The sequence below is a fragment of the Nerophis ophidion genome, linkage group LG03, assembly GCF_033978795.1.
Source record: "Nerophis ophidion isolate RoL-2023_Sa linkage group LG03, RoL_Noph_v1.0, whole genome shotgun sequence".
NCBI classification, from domain to species: Eukaryota; Metazoa; Chordata; class Actinopteri; order Syngnathiformes; family Syngnathidae; genus Nerophis; species Nerophis ophidion.
This window is the reverse complement of record NC_084613.1, coordinates 48,213,636-48,240,861: the sequence shown is the minus strand read 5'-3', so window position 1 is coordinate 48,240,861 and position 27,226 is coordinate 48,213,636. Positions and strand designations below refer to the sequence as shown.

At 39.0% G+C, this 27,226-nt stretch overlaps 1 protein-coding gene across 6 annotated transcripts in view; it reads right to left on the bottom strand.

Annotated features, from left to right (window-relative positions):
• Positions 1 to 27,226, bottom strand: part of arhgef10 (Rho guanine nucleotide exchange factor (GEF) 10) — a 140,332-nt gene that overhangs the window by 89,969 nt on the left and 23,137 nt on the right. The window contains exons 3-11 of one of the 6 annotated variants that reach the window (XM_061895462.1): positions 20,241 to 20,354; positions 20,010 to 20,150; positions 17,093 to 17,404; positions 13,305 to 13,341; positions 13,065 to 13,150; positions 12,812 to 12,868; positions 12,493 to 12,701; positions 6,996 to 7,112; positions 4,764 to 4,875 (exon numbers count right to left, since the gene is read on the bottom strand). In XM_061895462.1, coding sequence (XP_061751446.1) covers positions 4,764 to 4,875; positions 6,996 to 7,112; positions 12,493 to 12,701; positions 12,812 to 12,868; positions 13,065 to 13,150; positions 13,305 to 13,341; positions 17,093 to 17,404; positions 20,010 to 20,150; positions 20,241 to 20,354 — 1,185 coding nt within the window. Of the gene's footprint in view, positions 1 to 4,763; positions 4,876 to 6,995; positions 7,113 to 12,492; positions 12,702 to 12,811; positions 12,869 to 13,064; positions 13,151 to 13,304; positions 13,342 to 17,092; positions 17,405 to 20,009; positions 20,355 to 27,226 lie in introns of all 6 variants that reach the window. The other 5 variants (XM_061895463.1, XM_061895459.1, XM_061895461.1 and 2 more) reach the window with 5 other exon arrangements.

Sequence of the window (27,226 nt, the reverse complement as noted above, 5' to 3'; positions counted from 1 at the left end):
AAACAAACCCTTCCCATCCATCCTGATGGAGCTTGAGAGGTGCTGCAAAGAGGAATGGGTGAAACTGCCCAAAGATAGGTGTGCCTAGCTTGTGGCATGGTATTTAAAAATACTTGAGGCTGTAATTGCTGCCAAAGGTGTCTCAACAAAATATTGAGAAAATGCTGTGAATACTTGTTTAAATGTGATTTCTTAAATACATTTTCAAAATAAAAAAAAAATAAAAAACCATTTTCACTTTGTCATTGTGGGGTATTATCTGTAGAATTCTGAGGACAAAAATTAATTTATTTCATTTTGGAGTAAGGCTGTAACATAACACAATGTGAAAAAATCGAGTGGAAGCACGGTGCATACTTTCTGAATGCACTGTAATTAACACATTTGAACAATATGGCATCAGAGGGTTGGTCTTGAACTAGATAAGAAGCTACTTTAACAACAGGGAGCAATATGTAAAGCTCGGTTAAACCACGAATACAGTGCAAAATATATCATGTGACGTACTACAAATCAATATTAGGACCAAAACTGTTCAATCTATAAAAAGAAAACATTTAAAAAGTTACAAAGGATTTAAAGTTAGTCATATTTGCAGACGACACAACAGTGTTTTGTTCAGGAGAGAACACACAGAAGCTAAAACAAATAATAACAAAAAAAATAAACAAATAAAAAAGATGATGACAAAAACAGACTCTTGAATCTCAGTAGAACTAAAATAGTGCTATTCGGTAACAGTAAAAGAGAAAGTCAAACACGAATGCAAATTGACAGAATACAGATTTGAAGTGTTAAAGCAACCACATTTTGGGTGTAATAATAGATAATAAAATGAACTGGAAATCTCATGTAAAAATATACAACATAATGTTGTTGCAATATATAAATCAACTAATTAATGTTAAAAAATATGTTCTGGACCAAAAATCCCTACATATTCTCTACTGCTTGCTAGTGTTACCATATCTGAGTTATTGTGCAGAAATATGGGGAAATAATTACAAAAGCACGCTTCATTCACTAACCATGTTCCAAAAAATGTCAGTTAGAATAGTAAATCCTGTCGGTTATAGAGAACATTCAAACCCTTTATTTATTTGTTGAATTAAAAATATTGAAATTCAATGTATTGATGATTTGGAAACCTCTAAAAAAGCAAACTACAACCTTCTAGTCAATAATGTACAACATTTGTTTTTCAAAAAAAGAGAAATATAACCTTAGAGAAAACTCTTATTTAAAACAACTATATGCACGTACAACACTGAAAATCTTTAGTATATCAGTATGTGGAACTAAAATATGAAATGGATTAAGCAAATAAATCAAACAATGTACTAATATAATCCAGTTTAAGAAACTGGTCAAACTCAGAGTTTACAAAGTATAAAGAAGAAGAATCCTAATAAACTAAACATTATTGTAAAATTGCATAATCTTATTTATACATGTTTGAAATAAACTTAAACCATAACCATTATGAATGTGTTAACAATGTTCAATGTGTTGTAACCTTAAACCCAATGAGCACATGACTGCAACAAAAAATTTAAAATAATGTAGCGATAATTTACTCCTTTCATACCACACAGACTTAAAACTCGACACTACATGGTTTCGCAAGCACATTCTTATTGTCAAATTACTTCATTGTTTTAATGTATTGTATCGAATTTCAGTCCAAAAACATTATAATCCCAGAATTAAACGACTTGTCCAGGGTGTACCCCGCCTTCCGCTCGATTGTAGCTGAGATAGGCGCCAGCGCCCCCCGCGACCCCAAAAGGGAATAAGCGGTAGAAAATGGATGGATGGATGAATGAAACCCCACCAAAGGAAGGTGGTGTTGTCTGATTATCATCATACTTCAACATCTCGGTTGCTAGGTATTGCAAATGAAAATCTGCTCTTCATTGCTTTACCCTTGATAAATAAAATATAAACATTAGGGCTGTGAATCTTTGGGTGTCCCACAATTCAATTCAATATCGATTCTTGGGGTCATGATTCGATAATATATCGATTTTTTCGATTCGATTCGATTCTCGATTCAAAAACGATATTTTTCCGATTCAAAACGATTCTGTATTCATTCAATACATAGGATTTCATCAGGATCTACCCCAGTCTGCTGACATGCTAGCAGAGTAGTAGATTTAAAAAAAAAAAAAAGCTTTTATAATTGTAAAGGACAATGTTTTATCAACTGATTGCAATAATGTAAATTTGTTTTAACTATTAAACAAACCAAAAATATGACTTATTTTATCTTGGTGAAAATATTGGACACAGTGTGTTGTCAAGCTTATGAGATGCGATGCAACTATTGTTCTTTTTTTTTTTTTTTTATAAATGTCTAATGATAATGTCAGTGAGGGATTTTTAATCACTGCTATGCTGAAATTATAACAAATATTGATACTGTTGATAATATTCATTTTTGTTTCACTACTTTTGGTTTGTTCTGTGTCGTGTTTGTGTGTCCTCTCAATTGCTCTGTTTATTGCAGTTCTGAGTGTTGCTGGGGCAGATTTGGTTTTGGAATTGGATTGCATTGTTATGGTATTGCTGTGTAGTGGTTTGTTGGATTGATTAAAAAAAATACATTAAATAAAAATTTATTTAAAAAAAAAATAAAAAATAAATAGATTTTTTAAAAATGAGAATCGATTCTGAATCGCACAACGTAAACGATTCGATTCGTATTCGAATCGATTTTTCCCCACACCCCTAATAAACATATATAAATTCATAAGACCTTGAAAGCCAGGACGGTTGTGTGTTGCTAAATGTTTATATACTGCATTACCCAGAGGGCTAAGCTCCACAGACAAGAACCAGAACTAAGTCCAATGTGTGCGGAAGGAAGAAATAGCTAATATATTGTTACACGTTGCTATTCCTGCTTGTCTACACCAGTGGTTCTCAAACTGTGGTATGGTAGGTGGGCTCCACTTAGTGGTATGCCAAAAAAAAAACACTTAATTAAATTACTTATTACAGTTACTGTTCAAACTGAGTGTAAGGTTAAAAATATTAATATATTTGTTAAATAAAACCTCTGCCTTGTTTTTAATGAATATTCAGGCCTACTGCACTACTGTATTTTGGGTTGGTCATTATACTGTTACTTGGAGAACCAAGTGTTTTTGAGGTCGTACTTGGTGAAAAAAGTTTCAGACTCACTGGTCTACACTGGTTAGAAAGTTACATGCGTGGGTTGAGTGTCGCTCAGAGACCAATTCAATTGGCAATGGTGACTGATTGGGGGCTTCACGGTGGAAGAGGGGTTAATGCGTCTGCCTCACAATACGAAGGTCCTGAGTAGTCAGGGTTCAATCCTGGGCTCGGGATCTTTCTGTGTGGAGTTTGCATGTCTTCCCTGTGAATGCGTGGGTTCCCTCCGGGTACTCCGGCTTCCTCCCACCTCCAAAGACATGCACCTGGGGATCGGTTGATTGGCAACACTAAATTGGCCCTTGTGTGTGAATGTGAGTGTGAATGTTGTCTGTCTATCTGTGTTGGCAACTTGTCCAGGATGTACCCGCCTTCCGCCCGATTGTAGCTGAGATAGGCACCAGCGCACCCCGCAACCCCAAAGGGAATAAGCGGTAGAAAATGGATGGATGGATGGACACTGATTGGCCAAAATCTGCGAGGAAGTTGTGGGCACAACAGACAAAATTGCGATTTCGCGAATCATTCGTGCGGTTTGGTTGAATTTGCGGGAATTGGCACAATATCACAATATTACAGGGACTGATTATAGCATATGACTAATTAACACAAATTCAGTATATCATCAAAATTCACAAATGGTCAAAAAGTTAAATGTTGTCAACTACTTGTTCCTGCTCTAATTAGCAAATGAAGATCAAACACCTCCTGAGCCTGTAACGCAGGGGTCCCCAAACTTTTTGACCCGGGGGCCGCATTGGTTTAAAAATAATTTGGCCGGGGGCCGGGCGGTTTTATATACATATATATATATATATATATATATATACACAATAAGAAGTTCCTGCAGTCCTGGGTTCAAATCCAAAGACTTTCAAAGACATGCACCTGGGGATAGGTTGATTGGCAACACTAAATTGGCCCTAGTGTTTGAATGTGAGTTTGAATGTTGTCTGTCTATCTTTGTTGGCCGTGCTATGAGGTTGCGACTTGTCCAGGGTGTACCCCGCCTTCCGCCCGATTGTAGCTGAGATAGGCACCAGCGCCCCCCGCAACCCCGAAAGGGAATAAGCGGTAGAAAATGGATGGAAATGGATATATATATATATATACATACATACATATATATATATATATATATATGATATCACGTCATCAATTGGAAAATGAATGTGATTTGCCTGAGCGGCTAGGAAACTCTGAGAGTAACAAGCAACAAGCGGTAGAAAATGGAGTAGAAAAGACGAATTTAAAAAAAAAAAACAAATTAAAAAAATATATATATATTTTTAACTTGGGACATCCAGCGGTCCAGATCTCGAACGCTGGCGGGCTGGATCTGGCCTGGGGCCGTAGTTTGTGCACCCCTGTTTTAACGTGTCTTTAAGGATAGGATAGGAAAGGATAGGCGAGACTTTTGTTCATCTCACAATGAGGAAACATACAGTAACAAAAGTAAACCATAATTTAAAAAAAAACTACAAATTAGTAGTAAATAATAACACCATATTATAATGTATTTAAATTCACTTATAATCAGGTGTTCTAAATAGATTACTTTAAATGACATTTACTATACATACCATGACAAAAAGACTTGGTTTTGATGAAAGAACGTCCCTTCTTTACTGCAGCTTTGGTTTTCTCAAGTCCATCTTTGGTCCCTTCTTTAGCTGCTTTCACCAACTTTTGCATCTTAGGGGATAAACATATTGACAAGCATATTTTTTAACTGCAACTCTCATTACAAACTGAGAAATATAATTGAAAGGCAAAGTTTAGTACACAAAGCCTCAGTGCTATGGAGCCTAACGTAGCAGATCGTAAACAATGTTAGAGTCTGGATGTTAATATAGGTTGACAGCAAGCAATGCTGAGCAGACAGTAACTGGGACATTAGCTCAGGTAAACAAATACATCCTATCTGCCTTATTTTTAGATTTGACTGCTGTTGTCAGGGATTATTGTTTTTTTCTGTCAGAGCATGAACTAAGAAAACTGGGGTCAAAGGTCATTTTATTTTTATTGCCAGTGTTCTTGTGAATTTTATCATTTATCTTCCTGCTAATCATTGATAATTTTATTTGTGGCAGTTTAAAGGGTACCTATGAAGATGTTAATCACTGTATAATATATTGAATATGCTTGCTCCAAAGTCACTTGTACAGCATAAACCAATTTTTGAGTCTGCCTACAATATACAGGTATATCCGCTTTTGGAGGCGTTCCCAGATTGCAAAATAAATCACACCCTACCCTCTCCAAAGGTATCATAATTTATCTTTCGAATATGTACACTGTTTAAATATATATTTTGAAGTTCTTACCTCTGTTTTTTCTTTAGAAAGTCAAAAATAACTTCATAAACATAATATAAATTAACCTGATCCCAACATTAGGTACACCTGCACAATCTATGTTTGATTCAGACCAGCATAGAAAAAGCTGGTTTTATCAGCATTAATGTCACAGCATGTCAGACATCGGTGTTAATATGCCCTTACTACGATTAGATGAAAATATTACTTTACCCTACCTTTTTTGTGTTTCATCATAGCCTAAAACAAAGGAAGAGGTCCTCCCCCTCTGACTGAAATCTTAAATTAATGTGGTCCTGTTATGCAAAACCAGCTTTGTTACCTGTCAAACCATGAAGGCATGGCGAAGAATATTTACAAAACAATTGTGCTTTCTTCCAAACTTGCTCCAAACATGCTGAATAGAATTTGAGATTTTAGTGAAATATTTTGCTAAAGATAACATCAGCAGATATCGCCATGTAGGGTAGAGGTTTAACTAAAGAGTTTTGCGTCAGTCCGTCATTTTTATTCAGTTGTCGACCAAAGTTGTAGTCAAGAAGTTCCTTCTTTTGCTCCATCCTCTTGTTGTAGGGCAGACTGGCTCGTACATGCACATAAATGATAAAATTCCCCGCTGTCGAACTATAGTCGAACTTGTAGCCGTCAATGGACTCCATATGGAAGCGCTAAAAACTACAACATAACTAATGGGGTGGAGATGCAGTCGGAAGGTACTTGGCCGGGAAGAAGGCTTTGGCACGTAAACGAGACCGCGCACAAAACGGCACTCTCTGAAGAGACAGTCAGAAAGCAGCTTGAAGATGGTCTGTAAAAAATGTATGCAAATTGTTGACCGAAGTACCACCATTACATGTTATGTAGACCAAAAGGAAGTGTTTTAAATATAAGAAAAAATTGTGCTATGACCCTTTAATGTCCAAATAAGTATGTCCACCTCGCTGTGACGTCACCACCTAGCCAGACTGGAAAACCTTGCAAACAGAAGCATCCAAAACTGTATGCAAGCTCGTACCAAAATGAATTAACATTATTTAGCGCGTTGGGATTGTTTAACATGAGTCTCCTACATTGTAACAACATCTATAGGTCAGAAAAGAAAAACAATTGTGACTCAATCATGTAAAGGTGTTTCTAACAAACTCAGTTAGGAACCACTACACAAATTAGTTAGGAAGCCTTAAATTAATAATAACTAACTGGCGTCCCAGTTTACCGTACAATCAACAAATGTTGCATGGCAACGCATCACTCTGTTTTTGTTTAAACTTTTTTTGCTGTCATATTAATAAAACAGGCCAGTGCAGCAGACAACGAGGCATGCTCATCACCAGTTCCACCACCATGAAACATTCGTATTAGTGCAGAATGAGAGTACCATGGTGTCAGTAAAAGACGCTCACAGTAAAAGTCGGTTAAACCGGTACTCTAAAAGTCAAATGTTGAAACTACTTCAGTCGAACACAGGCAGGCAAGGCGAGCCACAGCAGGTTTTACCTTCTGCTCGTGTTTCTGTTTGAGCTGCTGCAGCTCTACCGTTCCCACTGTATTTGCCATTAGATCTTTCATCTTTTTCTCATAGTGTTCTTTCAAGCGACTCAGATCTTGAGAGAGCTGAACAAAAGCAAAGCAAGCATTATTGGTTACGCTTGTCAAGTGTGTTTGGAGTGCTATTTAGAGCAAATCCACTTTTTGCTTTATGTCAGCTAGTCCTTTTCCTGAAAAATATATTTTTTATCCTTTTAACCAAGAAGTAATGCAATTAATTAGTTTTTCGATTCGACAGACGGTATAAAATATTAGTGTACTCTATATTTACATTCAGCAAATATGAAGTGTCAGGTTTCATGCTAATACATTTCTATTGAGTTTTAATTGTACTACCTTCCCTTCAGATGTGTATTCATAGGATAGGATCGGATAGGATATACTTTATTAAACCCGAACAAGGGAAGGGTCAAATGCAGAGAGTAATTTGACCACACCTAGTGTGTGTGACTATGAGTGGTACTTTAACTTTAACAATGCATAAATTCTGTGTTCGAGATACAGATTGTACATACAGCAGCAAAAGTAAAATGTAATGAAAAACATGGACACGCTAAAAGTAAGTAATAAATAATACTAAATTCACAGACTGTGTAGAAATAATAAAACAACAACACTATTTTAACACCCATATTGCACACTGAGTGAAAGTTTTGCACACCAGGAGAACAGAGCATATCACAGTAAGGAAGTATTGTTTAACTTAAAGGGGAACTGCACTTTTGGGGGGAATTTTGCCTAAGATTCACAATCCTTATAAGAAACAAGAATACAAATACAAGTCTGCTTACAATGGATAAAATGGGAGCCATTATGTCATTGCGTCCATTCCGACCAATAAAATCCCAAAAAGCGCCAACAATACTCCCTGAATGTTAACAAGTATTAGCGAAATTGTTATTATTATTATTATAATGCTAATATTAAGGACCGACATTTAGCGGCACTTTGGTCACAGAGAGTTAACTTCCTTATAATGCTGTATTGACATCCTCAACCTCCTCTCTGAGCTGCAACCTTATCGTGGTAGAGGAGTTTGCGTGTCCCAATGATCCCAGGAGCTATGTTGTCCGGGGGCATAAAGCCCCTTGGTAGGGTCTCCCAAGGCAAACAGGTTCTAGGTGAGGGATCAGACAAAGAGCAGCTTGAAGACCTTTATGAAGAAGAAAAATCATGGACCCAGATTTCCCTCGCCCGGACGCGGGTCACCGGGGCCCCCCTGTGGGGCCAGGCCCGGAGGTGGGGCACGATGGCGAGCGCCTGGTGGCCGGGCCTGTTCCCATGGGGCCCGGCCGGGCACAGCCCGAAGAGGCAACGTGGGTCACCCCTCCAATGGGCTCACCACCCATAGCAGGGGCCATAGAGGTCGGGTGCAATATGAGCTGGGTGTCAGCCGAAGGCAGGGCACTTGGCGGTCCGATCCTCGGCTACAGAAGCTAGCTCTTGGGACGTGGAACGTCACGTCACTGGGGGGGAAAGAGCCTGAGCCAATGCGCGAAGTCGAGAAATTCCGGCTGGATATAGTCGGACTCACTTCGACGCACAGCAAGGGCTCTGGAACCACTTCTCTCGAAAGGGATTGGACCCTCTTCCACTCTGGCGTTGCCGGCAGTGAGAGGCGATGGGCTGGGGTGGCAATTCTTGTTTCCCCCCGGCTCAAATCCTGTACGTTGGAGTTCAACCCGGTGGACGAAAGGGTAGCCTCCCTCCGCCTTCGGAGGGACGGGTCCTGACTGTTGTTTGTGCTTATGCACCAAACTGCAGTTCAGAGTACCCACCCTTTTTGGGAACACTCGAGGGAGTACTGGAAAGTGCTCCCCCGGGTGATTCCCTTGTCCTACTGGGAGACTTCAACGCTCACGTTGGCAACAACAGTGAAACCTGGAGAGGCGTGATTGGGAAGAATGGCCGCCCGGATCTGAACCCGAGTGGTGTTTTGTTATTGGACTTTTGTGCTCGTCACAGTTTGTCCATAACAAACACCATGTTCAAACATAAGGGTGTCCATATGTGCACTTAGCACCAGGACACCCTAGGCCGCAGTTCCATGATCGACTTTGTAGTTGTGTCATCGGATTTGCGGCCTCATGTTTTGGACACTCGGGTGAAGAGAGGGGCGGAGCTTTCTACCGATCACCACCTGGTGGTGAGTTGGCTGCGATGGTGGGGGAGGATGCCGGACAGACCTGGGAGGCCCAAACGCATTGTGAGGGTCTGCTGGAAACGTCTGGCAGAGTCTCCTGTCAGACAAAGTTTCAATTCCCACCTCCGGAAGAACTTTGAACATGTCACGAGGGAGGTGCCGGACATTGAGTCCGAGTGGACCATGTTCCGCACCTCTATATTCGAGGCGGCAGATCGAAGCTGTGGCCGCAAGGTAGTTGGTGCCTGTCGGGGCGGCAATCCTAAAACCCCTTGGTGGACACCAGCGGCGAGGGATGCCGTCAAGCTGAAGAAGGAGTCCTACCGGGTCCTTTTGGCTCATAGGACTCCGGAGGCAGTGGACAGGTACCGACAAGCCAAGCGGTGTGCAGCTTCAGCAGTCGCGGAGGCAAAAACTCGGATATGGGAGGAGTTCGGGGAAGCCACGGAAAGCGACTTCCGGACGGCTTCGAAGCGATTCTGGACCACCGTCCGCCGCCTCAGGAAGGGGAAGTAGTGCACTATCAACACCGTGTATGGTGCGGATGGTGTTCTGCTGACCTCAACTGCGGATGTTGTGGATAGGTGGAAGGAATACTTCGAAGACCTCCTCAATCCCACCAACACGTCTTCCTATGAGGAAGCAGTGCCTGGGGAATCTGTGGTGGACTCTCCTATTTCTGGGGCTGAGGTCGCTGAGGTACTTAAAAAGCTCCTCGGTGGCAAGGCCCCAAGGGTGGACGAGATCCGCCCGGAGTTCCTTAAGGCTCCGGATGCTGTGGGGCTGTCTTGGTTGACAAGACCTTGCAGCATCGCGTGGACATCGGGGGCGGTACCTCTGGATTGGCAGACCGGGGTGGTGGTTCCTCTCTTTAAGAAGGGGGACCGGAGGGTGTGTTCCAACTATCGTGGGATCACACTCCTCAGCCTTCCCGGTAAGGTTTATTCAGGTGTACTGGAGAAGAGGCTACGTTGGATAGTCGAACCTCGGATTCAGGAGGAACAGTGTGGTTTTCGTCCTGGTCGTGGAACTGTGGACCAGCTCTATACTCTCCGCAGGGTTCTTGAGGGTGCATGGGAGTTTGCCCAACCAGTCTACATGTGCTTTGTGGACTTGGAGAAGGCATTCGACCGTGTCCCTCGGGAAGTCCTGTGGGGAGTGCTCAGAGAGTATGGGGTATCGGACTGTCTTATTGTGGTCGTCCGTTCCCTGTACGATCAGTGCCAGAGCTTGGTCCGCATTGCCGGCAGTAAGTCGAACACATTTCCAGTGAGGGTTGGACTCCGCCAAGGCTGTCCTTTGTCACCGATTCTGTTCATAACTTTTATGGACAGAATTTCTAGGCGCAGTCAAGGCGTTGAGGGGTTCCGGTTTGGTAACCGCAGGATTAGGTCTCTGCTTTTTGCGAATGATGTGGTCCTGATGGCTTCATCTGACCGGGATCTCCAGCTCTCAATGGATCGGTTCGCAGCCGAGTGTGAAGCGACCGGAATGAGAATCAGCACCTCCAAGTCCGAGTCCATGGTTCTCGCCCGGAAAAGGGTGGAATGCCATCTCCGGGTTGGGGAGGAGACCCTGCCCCAAGTGGAGGAGTTCAAGTACCTAGGAGTCTTGTTCACGAGTGAGGGAAGAGTGGATCGTGAGATCGACAGGCGGATCGGTGCGGCGTCTTCAGTAATGCGGACGTTGTACCGATCCGTTGTGGTGAAGAAGGAGCTGAGCCGGAAGGCAAAGCTCTCAATTTACCGGTCGATCTACGTTCCCATCCTCACCTATGGTCATGAGCTTTGGGTCATGACCGAAAGGATAAGATCACGGGTACAAGCGCCCGAAATGAGTTTCCTCCGCCGTGTGGCGGGGCTCTCCCTTAGAAATAGGGTGAGAAGCTCTGCCATCCGGGAGGGACTCAAAGTAAAGCCGCTGTTCCTTCACATCGAGAGGAGCCAGATGAGGTGGTTCGGGCATCTGGTCAGGATGCCACCCGAACGCCTCCCTAGGGGGGTGTTTAGGGCACGTCCAACCGGTAGGAGGCCACGGGGAAGACCCAGGACACGTTGGGAAGACTATGTCTCCCGGCTGGCCTGGGAACGCCTCGGGATCCCCCGGGAAGAGCTAGACGAAGTGGCTGGGGAGAGGGAAGTCTGGGTTTCCCTGCTTAGGCTGTTGCCCCCGCGACCCGACCTCGGATAAGCGGAAGATGATGGATGGATGGATGGACATCCTCAACTGGTGAGCTGTTTTCTCGCCTCTGGTATGGTCAAAGTTTATTCTAGATTTATAAATCACGCCTCTCCCCTTGAGAGTAAAATGATGTGGACATAAACTGAGAAATCATTCTTCATCCAATTGGGAGTATATCAGCATCCTGACAGTCGGAATCCCGGTTAGAGCAGACATTGTACAGTAAGTGATGTATTATTATGTTTGTAGTTTCTTGTGATGTCTGCAGTGAGTAGTAATCAGTGATGTTGAAAGAAAAAGCGAACGTTGTGATATATTTGGGAAATGATTGCGCCAAAGTATGATTAAAATGAGCAAAAGACATACATATTACATTATGAATGTGACTGTTACTACATTACATGTATACTTACAGCGTATATAAAACTTTAATGAAGTGTTTGACGTTTTTTTAAGCGATAGAATAGAGCAACTACCATTGGCTCCATTGTAAGCTGACTTTTGCTTGCATTCTTTTACAAAGGTAGAATGCATATAAAAGTAAAATATGTATGCTTGTCTTACATAATGATTGAGAATGATAGGCAAAATTCCCAAAAAAGTGCTTTTTCCCTTCAAGTTAAAATGGGTGCGACACATTTTACAAAAATGCAACAGAACTGTGTGTTATGCACAATCAGTGAAATACAACAAAAATATGTGTCTATAATAAATGTAATAATACTATTTTTAAATGGCTAACTGTTTCGGTTCTTGTAATGTATAGTACTACAATGATTTCCAGGGATTGAAATTGAATTAAGCACTTAAGTATTTGACTATTGAAAGTTTTTTATGAGCCATCTATGCATAAACTAAAAGTTTGGGCTCTTTGAAATTCTTGTGCAGAGTTGTCTACAAGTCAACATAAGAGCGAAAAGCGTTATAAATATAAAAAGTCCAACAATATAAAATTTTCAATTATATATTATTTTCGATGAGTGCCTTATAAATGGTTAAAAAATAATTCAGGATCATGACATTTTTGAACATGCAGGTTTTGAATGTGAAGTTCAAATTTAAATATACATTTTAAAATGCCTTTCTCTGTAGAAACACTAAGAAAATAGATGCTATACTCACATGTGTCTTCTTTTGGGAAGGCTTCCCCCTCATGAAAGCATTGGGCAAGCCGTTCTCGGAGCGCCCCTCTTCATCGCTGGCCTCGTCGTAGCTTTCAAACTCGCTTGAGCTCCAGCCATTGTCAAGATAACCTCCTTCCTCACCGAGCTCCACGTCGTCATAAATCATCTCATCTGGCTCTGTATGAGCAGTAAAGAAATCCAAGTCATCTATTCATTTAAAAAAAAAATAGGTTAAACATGAAGCGTGTGCTTCCTGAAAAACAACAATTTTGCTAAACAAGTTTCAAAGTGTTGGCATAAATTTTAAAAGGCATTACCAGTGTTGGAGTCCGAGTTCTCCTTCGGCACGTCATCGTAAATCACCTCGTCTGGATCTTTCAATAAACGAGAAAAAAAAACCTGTGTCACGCTGCCTAGTTACAAGTAAGAGAGATTGTACAATAGTTGGATTCCTCAAAAAAAAAGGGGAAGAACGTCTGAAAGGTTAGACAAATGAGTGAAGTGAGCAAAAAAAAAAAAAAAAAAAAATGAGTGGCCTAAAATGATGACCGTGTTCCTGGTCATCCTTACTTTCCATCCATGCAGTGTTGGCAGGGTCTGATGCCCATTTTGCCAGAGCATCCTCCTCGCTATGTGGAACATCTTCATTGAAAACACTTTAAGAATACACAAACAAATTAATCTATCAGTATGTTTTACATATTGACAAGATACTACTTTTTCAGTGGCATTACAAGATGGATTACAAGTAGATAGGTCCTATTAGTCATGGTAAACCACATTGTTTGTCCAGGAATGTGTGTCACACACCTGTCAACAGAAGTGTTCTCAGCCCGGATCACTGTGACTGTGGAGAAGATTGAAAAAAACATTGATAAATGATAATCGGTCACACAATGAAAATGTATGTACAGTAACACAATACAAGTCAGTGTATTGTGTATTGTATTGAATATATTGGATACATGCACCTGGGGATAGGTTGATTGGCAACACTAAATTGGCCCTAGTGTGTGAATGTGAGTGTGAATGTTGTCTGTCTGTGTTGGCCCTGCGATAAGGTGGCGACTTGTCCAGGGTGTACACCGCCTTCCACTCGATTGTATCTGTGTTGGGCACCAGCGGTAGCAAATGGACTGATGGATAGATGGATGGATTGCCCTAAAAATAGCAACGTCCATATCTGTACCGGACAAAAATACTGTACTGTTTTAAATTGGCCACCAGGAGTCACTAATAGTTTCGGTTTACCAAGATCACTTATCCAAAGACTGATTATAATAGCACAGGGATTTCCAAACTTAAACCACCATATCAAAAGGTGTTTTGGGGACACCCTTATTTATTTTTCCAAACTTTATGCTCTTAATTTTGTATAAAGTCTAAAAAAAAAAAATTATCTATAACTATTCATATTTATCTAAAGACAAAGCTTTGTGTTGTTATTCAATCATTAGTATGTATCAACATTTCTGCTTTTTTCTGTATGGAGTCACTTTTTGTTCTATTTGTCCAATTTTTTTAAATGTTCTTCTCTGGTTAATTTTACTCCTACAAAGTGCCGTGGGCCGTTTAAAAATGAGCCGGGGGCCATATTTTGGACACCATTGCTATTGTAAAGGACATTTTTTACATTTAGGTGCTCTCTCATCTGAGTGTCCCTGCATGCAGTCTCTTGTGAGGTTGTTTCTACATACCGTGTTTTACAGGTCAGCTTGAAATTATTTTATAAGAACAACCCTATGCTCTCCAAGTAAATGAACAGGAAATGAGTTTGCACCAATAACAACGTTGACAGTATTACATAATCTTAGAAATAGTATTACATTAATCTGGTGTGATTTTGGTAACTTAACTACAATATAATTAGGCTTCAAACATGTCGGGGGAAAAGGAACATATTCACAGCCGACACATATTAAATGTTGCTAAAATTAGTTCATATTTCCATTAGGCAAAGCTTTAAGGAAACACAAGAGCGGGGGGAGTAGCCTGTACAGAAAGCTGAGCGAGCATTTTTGTGCCATGACCTCGGATATGTAGGTCTGTGTGGAGGCGGGGGGAATCTAACAATACAGTAGCAAGATGACAATAAATGAGGGAGAAAGCACCTGGTAAAATATGCATGTTTGATCAGTGGCATAATACTTAACACTGTGTTTGATGCCAAGTGTTCGTGGTGGAGGTCATACAATAAATACTTATTAGCCATTAACTCACATGAATATTACAACACTTTTAAGTAATAAATATAGTAAAGTAAATGCAACATTCTATAAGCAGCTCCCCTCCACGATCCAAAAAATGCATGGCAAATTAACTGCAGACTAAAGTGATGATTGTTTGTCTACATGTGTTTTATAGGCTTTGTGCGGCCCTAAACAATATGTTTATGTGGGCCCCATTTTGGTACTTAATAGTACTTATTTATTATTATTATTTTTATAATTATTATTAAGACTCCTGAAGGGGCCCCAACCCTAAACTTTAAATCATCACTCAAAAGACACACACTCGATATGTTTATATGCACTAAAACTGATTATTGGCTTAATTTACTTAAAACTATTTCACAAAATTAAGCCATCAGTAGGGTAAAACTACCCTGTCTCATGATGGTCTAATCCCAGCTCACATTCCGTATTAGTGGGTGAACAATCCAACGCTTGGTGAATTCTGCTTCACAATGATAAGAAGAGCCAAGGGGCCCGAGGTCCACTCAAATGAGGAAGTACTGAACAAGTAATCTTGCTATTCAATACTTACTGTATCTCAAAGCATGCATAATAACAAAGATTATTATCAAGTCTTAGGTCAGGTTGATGACAAAAATAAATATACTATAAAAAGGGACTTATGAAAACTGATAAAAAATATATTTATACATAATTACGCAGTGCTGAAATAAATATATTCTAACTACATTAATAAAAAATATGTTTGTTAAATAAACTGTAAAAAGTAAAGTGAAAATGAGAATACAGCTTCACTACATTAGACATTTTTTTTGCGCTTAAAATGCTTCCCTATGACTTTAGTTCCAGATTTCTTATGTTTGTTTCATATTGTCATTACTGCTACAAGTGGTGGAAATGTGTTTAACAACTGCATTGTAAAAAAATAAATAAATGTTTATTCAACTTAACTCAGTCAGGTCATTGTGTGAATGTAATTAAGGGTGAATGTGATAAAACAAACATACTACGTATAGTGATGTGCTATATAAATATGGACCTTTTACAATGTTGAGCCAAGTTTACTTACAGTTGTAGGAAACTTGATGAAATGTATTTAATCAACATATTTTAAAGTCATCGTACATCAGACTAAATGTCAACTCATGTTTTGAAGTGTACTTAAACTAAAAAATTGACTCAACTTAACTCAGTCAAAGCAACACGATGACCTGACTGAATTAAGTTTAGTCAATTTATAGTTTAAGTATAATACACTTCAAAACATGACGACATTCAGTCCGATCTACGATAAACTTTCAAATATTAGATGAGATAAGTTTTAAAATATTTTGATTCAATACAGTTGATCAAGTTTCCTAAAACTGTAAGTCAAGTTGGCTCAACATCGTAAATGGTCTGTATTTATATAGCACGTCACTATACCTAAGTTAATTTGTATTATAACATCCACCCATTCACACATTTCACGTGATGTCACATTGCTGGCGCATGGGTGTTGGTTGAAAGGGAACTGAACTTATTATGGGATTTTAAGGATTTTCCACACTTTTGTTCCAGATGAAGTTGTCATAAATCTTATTACTTAGTTGTGATGGGCAATTTTTTCAGTAAACTTGACAACAATAGTCCTTCTGACTTATAGCCAAAAACACTTAACAGTGTGAGTACAGACAACTTTCCTTGTCTTTTGCAAAAAGTAAATAAATCTCTGACATGTTAGAACCATTGAACAATCTCAGGCCCTGAGAACCTCAGGCCGCAGTCTTTTGCTAGTGTCTAGAGTCAGTTCAGTTTAGTTCAGTTCGGTTCAGTTCAGTTCGATTCAGTTTTCCATTTATTTTGATTATGCTTGCAATACAAAAAGTCAGGACCAAACATGCTAAGACTGCGTTTCAATTGTAAGCTCCTAAAATCTGGAATAGTCTTCCAAAAGATGTGAGACATGCCTCAACGTTGGCAATGTTCAAATCCTGGCTGAAAACACTTTTATTTAATTGTACATGACAACTGAAAATATTTTAGCTACACTCTTTGATTGATTTTAAACGTGTTTATGACTGCTTTTATAAGGATCTTTTGGATTTTAATTTGAATGATTATATGTATATATATATATATATATATATATATATAATTGTCCCAATATTTTTTATTTTTACTTTCTTGTAATTTTCTGCAAAGTACCTTGTGTACTAATTGTGCTTCATATATGCAATTGCCTTGCCTTATCACGTGGCCCCCTTAGTTGTTGTGGCCCTATAACAACCGCATTGTGTTTGTGTGATTGGCTGACGATCAGTCTAGACTACCTGTAGTCTAAAGTCAGTTGGGATAAGCTCCAGCTCTGAACAGGATAAACAGTAGAACAAATATTTAATAAATGAAAATATATTATTATACCATCTTCATCCACGGAGAAGTGTCGAATGATGACAGGTGTTGTGTAAGCAGGTGTGATGAGTGGTACACCAGAGGGGGTTGCATAGCCACAGGGCACTGGTACTGAGTAGCCTGGGGTGATTCCACCAGGGCTCCCATGTGTATCCTGGGCTTCTTCTTCTTGCTCCTTGGTCTCTCCTGGCTCAGAAGGAGAGGAGGTTCCGTGCTCCTCGACCTGCTGCAGCTGGAGCGGAGTGATGTCAATCACAGAGTAAGGGTTGACTTTCGAGGAGCCCTTTGGAACAGGTGTGGCGTGTAGCTGGTCTTCACTTCCTGATACAACAGAAACAATCAAGTTGATTGAAGGATACAAGGAGTTTTCACATATATGGTACAACATTTGGACTTAAATAGAGGCAACTGGCAAGTATTAAGAAAAACAGTAATAGACTGATAGAGGTCAAATACGATTATAGAAAAATACGAAGTCAGCCACTTTTATTGATCCAGGTGATTTTCAAAGAATGTACTGGCTTCTTTTTTGGTTGTGTAAAAATTGGATTGCAAAGGTTAAGTATAAGAAAAGTATGCACTTAATGAACAAATAAATGGTTATCTGCACACAGATTAAGCAGTGCAACAAACAAAATAAAATTACTTAGAGAGGTTGCGAGATATACAATATAAATGACATACATTTTGCAAACGATAGCACTTTTAATACTTTCGTATCGTCATATCATGATAATGCATGTTGATGATACGTTCTGTGTCCTGCAAATTTGACAACATAGCATCTTCGCTAGCGGCTACTGTCATATCCCATATAGTTTGGCCCATAAACGAACATATAAATGAAAATATCTTTTGACGTAACTAAATATCTCAACCATGCCTTGATTTTAAATTTTCGGGATTGATGGGGACCACAAATACAAAAAACAGGTACCAACAAGTAAGAAAAGTAGGTTTTGCATAGAGGTGTTTTGATTTAAGAAAAAAGAAAAAGCCTTAAAAATAATATGAGAAAAGTAAAATATAATTGCCAGTCTTCTTTAAAAAACATTTAGCTATGCTCAATCTTTCACTTAACAAAAACGCAAAAGAACAACATTTGAAATAAAGTGCCCTGGTTTAAGAGAAAATGTTTAACGTCAGCACAACATGAAAATAATTTATTTTTAACAATGGTGATTTTTATAGGTAAACATTATTATATGACATACATGCAAACATTTTAGCCAAGAACACCAACGTGCCAACTGCTTGATGATACTGTGAGACAGGCTGTGTTACTTTCAAAAATGTATTAACTATACTTACTGGTTACTTTACCAAAAGCTTAATTGGATTTCTTAAGGAATTACTAGGGAAAGTAAATGTGTTACTTAAAAAAAATCTTCAAATATCTGGTATTAGGCAGCTGAGATAAATTTCATATGAGTGAAGTGAGCGCATCTTTGTGTGTACTTTTAAAAGGCACTGCCTATCGCCTGGAAACGTGGGACCAGCGAGTTCATGTCCTGTCTGAGTCTCACAGGCATTTTAGTTTGAGCTGTTTTTGTTACTGTATCTTAGCAGACTAGCAGCGGTAGTTTGTCTGCTATGGCGGCAGCTCTTTTGAATCTTTCACTGGTATGTTACCTCTGCTTAATAAATAGATTGACTGTGCGTCCATAACTGTATGTTCTTGTCAACAAATAGGCAATTGTTGGTTAGATTTGTTGTTCAAATATTCCCTCAGACCCTTTGGAGTTACCGCCGCGCAGTGCACTTTGTGTCAAGTTTTAAGGTGGAGAAAAAAATGTTGTCTGTTACTGACCAGTTCCTTCAACTAAGATCTTGTTTCTTCCATATTGTAAGACTGAGTGTGTGAGCAAGGGGATCCAAACATGTTCCCTCCCCTCTGTGCATGGCGCAGGAGGAATGGCACACACAGCTTTGAGCGCACAGAGTGATCAGTGACACTTCCGCGTCAATCACTTGTCAATTTGTTTATGGTTTAGGTTTATTTCAAACATGCTAAACAGATGGGCAAAAATGTTACTCTAGTTTGATCAAATTTGAATGGATTTATTTTAGGAGAAAAATGCTAATTAAAAAGGTTAAAATCTGTATTTGCACGTTTGATACTTTTTTGTTTCCAATACTCGCACAACAAATTTTTAGTCGCAAATGCGATCAAAATGCTCGCACTGTAAAGCCATGATGTATATACATTTATACATCTCATATACCTGTTAGCCAAGGACATTGATTAAGGTGCACTGCATTGGATTTATAGTGCATTCATTAGATTGGCGTGCAAGGTCGCCTATGGGTACAACAAAAGTAGGGGTTGAGTAAGCAGCCTTATTCCTTTTCGACTGTCTTTAATAGTAACAGTAATTCAGTACAGTAATTTTGGAGGCAAGAAAGTAAGTCACCTGCTCATGATGTCAATACAGCAGCAAAAGGAGGTTGCCTCTTTCTGATCAATGCGTTGTTAAGTAATGGCCCTTAATGTTAGCGTTAATAATAGCAATATCACTATTACTTGGTGAATATTTAGGTCACGAAATCTAAATGGCGGTATTGTTGGCATTTTTTGGATGGTTCTTTATTGGGTTTTATGGTCGGAATAGACATAATGACATCATAGCTCCCATTAGCTTAATTATAAACGGACTTGTATTTACGTTAGAATGCATTAAATAAAATACATGTGTTATTGTCTCTCATTAGAATTGTGAATTATCGGCAAAAAAAAAAAAATGCAGTTCTCCTTTAAGGGGTTAGCGAGATAATTTAATCAAAACTATATAAGTAAACATTGATTGATTGATTGAAAACAATTAAACATGATTTAGACAACTTTGACCAAGTGCAAAACTTATAAGTTATACAATGAAAAGAATAATGAAAAAATGTACAGTATGTGCACCAGAAAAAGTCAAACCTGTTCTTCCGGAGTCAGTTTCCAGAACATCATCAGGTGGAGGGGGCAGAGGTAAATCGATTTCCTTGTCATCAGTCCCTTCCGCAGCAGATGTCCCATCTTCCCCCAATGCTGCTTCACCTACTGTGAATGTGACAACTTCTGCTGATGGATTAGTGTCAGGTATGCTGGATGGTATCTGGGGGGCCAGGTTAGCTTGGCGACCCTCGGCTGTATGGCACACAAGGTCACCTTGACACTGCTCCGCTATGTTGGTGGTAGGGAGTGATCGTTCCGCCTCGGGGGCATCGCCATCACTGTCCTCAAAGTCAAATGCTTCGCCATCATCTTCGTCTTCGGCAAAAACTGCACAAAGAAATAAACATGATGCAACTTAATGAAAGTCCGAGTTAGGGGGAAGACCGTATGTACTGTGGTATGCCACCCTGATTCGGTTTTTGACAATAGTTTTTAGACATTTGGTGGCAGTTTTTGAATACTGTCTCAGTTTTCATATGGCCAAAATGTGCGTGTACCAAAACTAGTTTGCCCGTGTAATATTTTTACAGAATCTCAAGCATTGGCAACTCAGTATCTGTGCTTTTTTAGTTACGTATGACTGCAAAACAACATAAGCTCAGTTTATTTTACATTATTTCTGACATGTTAAATTGTAGGGCTGCAGCTATCTATTATTTTAGTACTTGAGTAGTTTACCAACTCATTTATTTGATTAATTGAATAAAACACACTTTCTATATGCTCATGTCTTTGGAGGAAAAATTGTTTAAATAAAACAGGATTTTTTTAAATGACCATGGTTCTTTCTTCTTGCAAATGCACAAATAATTGAAGTTGCACTTCTACCACACGAACATCATTATATACAGTATTAATCAAGTGAAATTAATTACATTTTTTCTCTAGAGCCCTTTACATTGAGAAAACCCATTATTTACATTTAAAAGGTAGGTGAGGTGTCTTGTCCAAGGACTCAACGACAGTGACTAGGATGTAAGATGGCGGATTCTGGGATTGAGCTGGGAACTCTCAGGTTTCTAGCTGGTGTAGCCTAAAACCAGGTAGTAAATAAATAAATAAATAAACAACCAAACTTAATAAAACTACTACATGAAAAAATAGTAGGTGTCCTAACAGTGTGCGTATTCATTTTAATTGTTTAAATAAAACAACTATCAAAAAATGAATGTGTGAACGACTCCAGCCGTCATCGTGTGGGTTGCGTGGGCCATTCAGGAAGGACATCGTGTCGAGCAGGTTTGACTCTTTTATTTTTTCAAATAGGAAATCGTCATTGTCGATCGGGTCGCTTTTCAGCTCCTCCTCCTCCGCTGCTCGTCTCGGTCCACTTTTCAGCTGCCGGTGTCGTCGTCTTCATCTGGGGCTCATTCTCGGATCAGTCTTGTTCGTCTGCTTCTACTGTGCTGCGGACACTCCAACTCCTTTTCTCGATCTTTCCTCTTTCACCCCTTTCATACGCTGAGAGAAGATAGGCAGATTGTGAGCCGGTGTGTGAGCCACGCACCTGATCTTGATCGCCGCGGCGTCGCTCCCGGCACGCCCCGCCTCCTCGCTCCGCTGCCTTCTTCGCCGCCATCTTGAGCAGAGCCGAAGCGTGTCCTGCCCCGCCGTCGGCTCCGCCTCTCCAAAGTATGTGAAATACTTTTTGAGCACATTCAACAATACCACATTTATAATGATAACTACCGGTATGATAGTTTCAGTCACAATAACCTTGATGTTAAATTTTTATATTGTTACATCCCTGGTTACAATCTGTTGAATTACCTGGAAAAATGAGAACATCTAAAGACATAAAAAAGTTATGTTTTCACAATTAAAAGTCAAGCCCTCCAACAATGCAAGTACATACCACCTTGCATTTTCTTTGAATGTATTTCTAAAACAAAACACGTTGTCACTAAATTGTCAGCCAAAGAAGGTTTCTAAAATACAAAAATAGTTAAATTAAATAAAAACAACTTCTGAGGCCGCTCTAGTGGGTGGCAGCTCTATTTCTGTACGTTTAAGCGCTACACATATAATTAAGGGTGGGGTCGACTAGAGCAGTGTGTTCTCGCAAAAAAAAAGTTTGAGAGGAGCATATCAGGTTTTCACACTACGGCAGATTCATGACAAAGTTAATGTTAAAAAGCATTGTAGGGTGTGCTCACTCTGCTGCAGACAGGAAGCCAACAACAAATGTCTTTCCAGTTTCCACATAGCAATCAGGCCAGACAGAAAGCTAACTGTTACTCCTCCAGGAAATAACTTGTTAAGCCAAAAGATATGAAGTACATGTAGGTTACATCATCTTTTAAAATAATGTACGTTACATTATCTTTTAAAATCTTTTCATATACATTTTTAGTCATCATTTTTCAGCCAATTATACCTACAATTCCTTGGAAGTTATTTCTCTATCTCTCACAGGTTGATTGTGTTAGCTTGCAATTTTATGTTTAACGCTCATATCCTGAATGTGTTCACAAAGATAACCCAACATTCCAAGTATCCACGAGGCATTCAATTTCCTTCACAACGTGGCTTGTGCCTGACTGACTGTCTCTTGAAACCCTTTGACCGACACTGGCCTTGTGTTTTCCGACATTTACTAATGAGCATTTCAATTCTTAAAACGTCTTTGTTTAAATCAGTTACTTCAAACAAATCAACTTTACGATGCAGAGCGACTTCAGGTTTATTCATATTTTCGTATTTTTACATTGGACAGTCAATGTTTTAAATAGCATCCAACTTTCATTGCCGAGCAAGTGAAAAAGTGAGTTGCTTTTTAACAACATATACACACAATCTAAAACATTGGTGACCTACTGCTTTTCATGTGATGTCAATTTCTGTGTACATTGTTCCGTTCGTGAGCCTTTTTTTTTCTTCTGTATAGCATATGATATTAAAGGGTTTTGATTATTTTCTACATACAAGACACTTACTTGTGGTCTACATTTAATTTCATTTGATTTGTTCATTTATTTCAGGCAATGACACAGAAAATGTACAAGGTAAACAACATATGATAATATTTATTTATATAATGCAAAAGGAAATGTACAACATGTAAACACGATGATCCAGTTTTGCCTGAAAGAGTGCTAAGAAGATAATTTAATTAATCCCACCCCAAGTTCTACATTCAGTGATTATTATATTGACCTTCATTGTTACTTTGTTCAAGGATTATAATACAAATGATAAATCATGGTGGAATTACCACAGGTAACAATAATTAGTACACTGACTAACAATAATTTGAAGCAACAATGTAAGAAGAATGAACAATACCAATAATGGTGAGGGACAAAATACTAACAATGCTAATAAACAATATATCAACGATGGTAAAGAAACATTTAGCACATGTTAATACTGTGAGACAGAGTACAACAGCAATTCATATTAAAGACCCTCATGTCTTTATTTTAACCAGACCCTACGTTGGTATAACAGTTTAAATCAATTAATAGTTTAGCATTGCTTGTGTTGTAAATCCAGTTTGGTCCAGAGTTTTATTCCGCATACAGACACACAAAAATGTCTGCGAGTGGTTTAAGCTTTCCGCAATGAGACATACCCATAACCTCTCAAGTTATGAACCCGCACTGGTGTGACTGTATATAAAAACATTGTAGGTTAGGCGGCAATAATTTATTAAATGCTCTATATAAAATTATTGATACATTATATATCGACGGCATGGCGTGGTAGGTAAAACGGCCGTGCCAGCCACTTGAGGGTTCTTGGTTCGATCCCTGTCTCTGACCATCCAAGTCACTGCCGTTGTTTCCTTGGGCAAGACACTTCACCATTGCTCCCAGTGCTGCTTCGTGTGAATGTGGAGTGAATGAATAATGGGTTCTCACATGTCTGTAAGCGCTTTGTGTATCTCGTGGATAGAAAAGCGCAATATAAATCTAATCCATTATTAGAAACCCCGTTTCCATATGAGTTGAGAAATTGTTAGAGGTAATTAAAAACAGAATACAATGATTTGCAAATCATTTTTAACCCATATTCAATTGAATGCACTACAAATACAAGATATTTGATGTTCAAACTCATAAACTTTATTATTTTTGCAAATATAACTAACTTAGAAATTCATGGCTGCACCATGTGCCAAAGTAGTTGGGAAAGGGCAAGTTCACCACTGTGTTACATCACCTTTTCGTTTAACAATACTCAAACATTTGGGAACTGAGGAAACTAATTGTTGAAGCTTTGAAAGTGGAATTTTTTCCCATTCTTGTTTTATGTAGAGCTTCAGTCGTTCAACAGTCCAGGGTCTCAACTGTCATATTTCATGCTTCATAATGCGCCACACATTTTCGATGGTAGACAGGTCTGGACTGCAGGCGAGCCAGGAAAGTACCCGCACTCTTTTTTTACGAAGCCAAGCTGTTGTAACACGTGCTGAATGTGGCTTGGCATTGTCTTGCTGAAATAAGCAGGGGCGTCCATGAAAAAGACGGCGCTTGGATGGCAGCATATGTTGTTCCAAAACCCGTATGTACCTTTCAGCATTAATGGTGCCTTCGCAGATGTGTAAGTTACCCATGCCTTAGGCACTAATGCACCCCCATACCATCACAGATGCAGGCTTTTGAACTTTGCGTCGATAACAGTCTGGATGGTTCGCTTCCCCTTAGGTCCGGATGACACGATGTCGAATATTTCCCAAAACAATTTGAAATGTGGACTCGTCAGACCACAGAACACTTTTCCACTTTGCATCAAAACCTTCTTAAGTGATCTCGGGCCCAGAGAAGCCGGCGGCGTTTCTGGATGTTGTTAATAAATGACTTTCGCTTTGCATAGTAGAGTTTTGACTTGAACTCACAGTGACAGTGTTTTCTGAAGTGTTCCTGAGCACATGTGGTGATATCCTTTAGAGATTGATGTCGGTTTTTGATACAGTGCCGTCTGAGGGATCGAAGGTCACGGTCATTCAATGTTGGTTTCCGTTTATGCCGCTTACGCGGAGTGATTTCTCCAGATTCTCTGAACCTTTTGATGATATTATGGACCGTAGATGTTGAAATCCCTAAATTTCTTACAATTGCACTTTGAGAAACGTTGTTCTTAAACTGTTTGACTATTTTCTCACGCAGTTGTGGACAAAGGGGTGTACCTCGCCCCATCCTTTCTTGTGAAAAACTGAGCATTTTTTGGAAAGCTGTTTTTATACCCAATCATGGCACCCAACTGTTCCTAATTAACCTGCACACCTGTGGGATGTTCCAAATAAGTGTTTGATGAGCATTCCTCAACTTTATCAGTATTTATCACCACATTTCCCAACTTCTTTGTCACGTGTTGCTGGCATCAAATTCTAAAGTTAATGATTATTTGCAAAAGAAAAATGTTTATGAGTTTGAACATCAAATATGTTGTCTTTGTAGCATATTCAACTGAATAAGGGTTGAAAATGATTTGCAAACCATTGTATTCCGTTTATAATTACATCCAACACAATTTCCCAACTCATATGGAAACAGGGTTTGTATTATTAGTATTATTATTATATTTAACAAGATCATCAAATTTTAGCAACTTTGATTGCATAAACAGATTATTAGTATGTTCTAAAAAAAACAACCTTGTGAATGATCTTTTCTGTAATATGATCAGAGGATCAATTGTGTTCTGTTCAGATTTAATGGAGGTATTTTGGTCAAAATTTTGCATGGATTTTGTCTTAGAGAACATCTTGAAGCCGTTTTTTTCGGGCTATGCCCCCTTTGACTGCGTAACCACCCCGTCAACCATGCTGTAGGTTTTTAGATATAAATTAAAATGTTGCGTAACCTTTTTTTACAAATGGCAACAGCCTAGGATTTTAGCATGCATTTGCATGCATTTGCCAGTGTATCCCACTACAAGAGGATAGAGAAAAACAAGGAACTTATTACAACGGTGGACTAAAACTGAATAAAAATGGCAGAATTCTGCAAAGCTCTTCCAGTAAACTTCTACCATGAATGGTGATATCTGTTGACCTAACTAAGGCAAAATACGTCACTAAAGTCTCAAATTCCAAACGGCTCACTTGGAGCAAGTTTGGAAGAAGGCAAAATTGTTTTATAAATATCTCTGCAATGCCTCCATGGTTTGATTTCACATTTACGGGACTTATGGGGATCCTGAATACACCAGACAGGCATTAACCGATAAGAAATGTTGGTTATGCATAATAGGACCCATTTAAGACTGCAAAAGAAAGTAAAACATTTTCTAAATAGGTAAAACTGAAATGCTTTTCTTACAATTTGTTTCCATATCCCTGAAAATGGTTATGAGCAAATTCTTACAACCTTATTCGCCTTTCTATATGTCATAAGCCGATAAGGAAATGTGGACATTTTGTGACAACATCAAACAACTTTAAAGGGGTACTGCACTTTTTAGGGAATTTTGTGTATCATTCACAATCCTTATGAACAATAATTTTGTGGGGTTTTCTGGATTCTGATTTATAATAATCAACGCGTTTTTGGTGGCTAACAATGCTGCTAATGGGATGAATACATTCTGCCTCTATATCACTCTAAAAATGCACCCAAAACATGCCAGCAATTCTTAATTTATGTTCCGTAACCTGCATAACCAAACTGTAGTGACATTGTTTTTGTAAAAGCAAAGACAGAGGAAGGGTTTATCTAGCATAGTAAAACATTTCCTTGCGACGGCATTAACTGTAAGGTAGTTTCTGCGTTACCAACTGAATGGCTTTTGAGTTAGTAATGCACAATAATGTGATAGGACACAAATCTGTACTGACTGGAAAACATGAACAAGTATTAGCCCACATTTCATGTTTTGTTTGTACACAGCCAGCTTGTGAGTGTTTGTAGCTGTACTAACAAGCATGGCACGCTGCATGTATCAAGATCAATATTATAGCAACTCTCGATGGACAGTTGTCCGTATTAGAGGCGTTTGAAGGCAACATAGGGGACTCCTATTATCCCCATCTTGAAAACTTTTTTTTAATCTTTAGAATACTAAAAAAAAAGGTTTAATCAAAAAAAGAAAAAAAAAAGTGTGTTCTTGTCTCTCATAATGATTGTGAATGATAGGCAAAATTCTTAAAAATTGGCAGTTCCCTTTAAAAGGAAAAAAACTCATGACTAATTTTTGGCAGCATTTCAATACAAACTCCAAAAGCCTTCTGTTTTATTTCCCTTTCTGGCCTATTT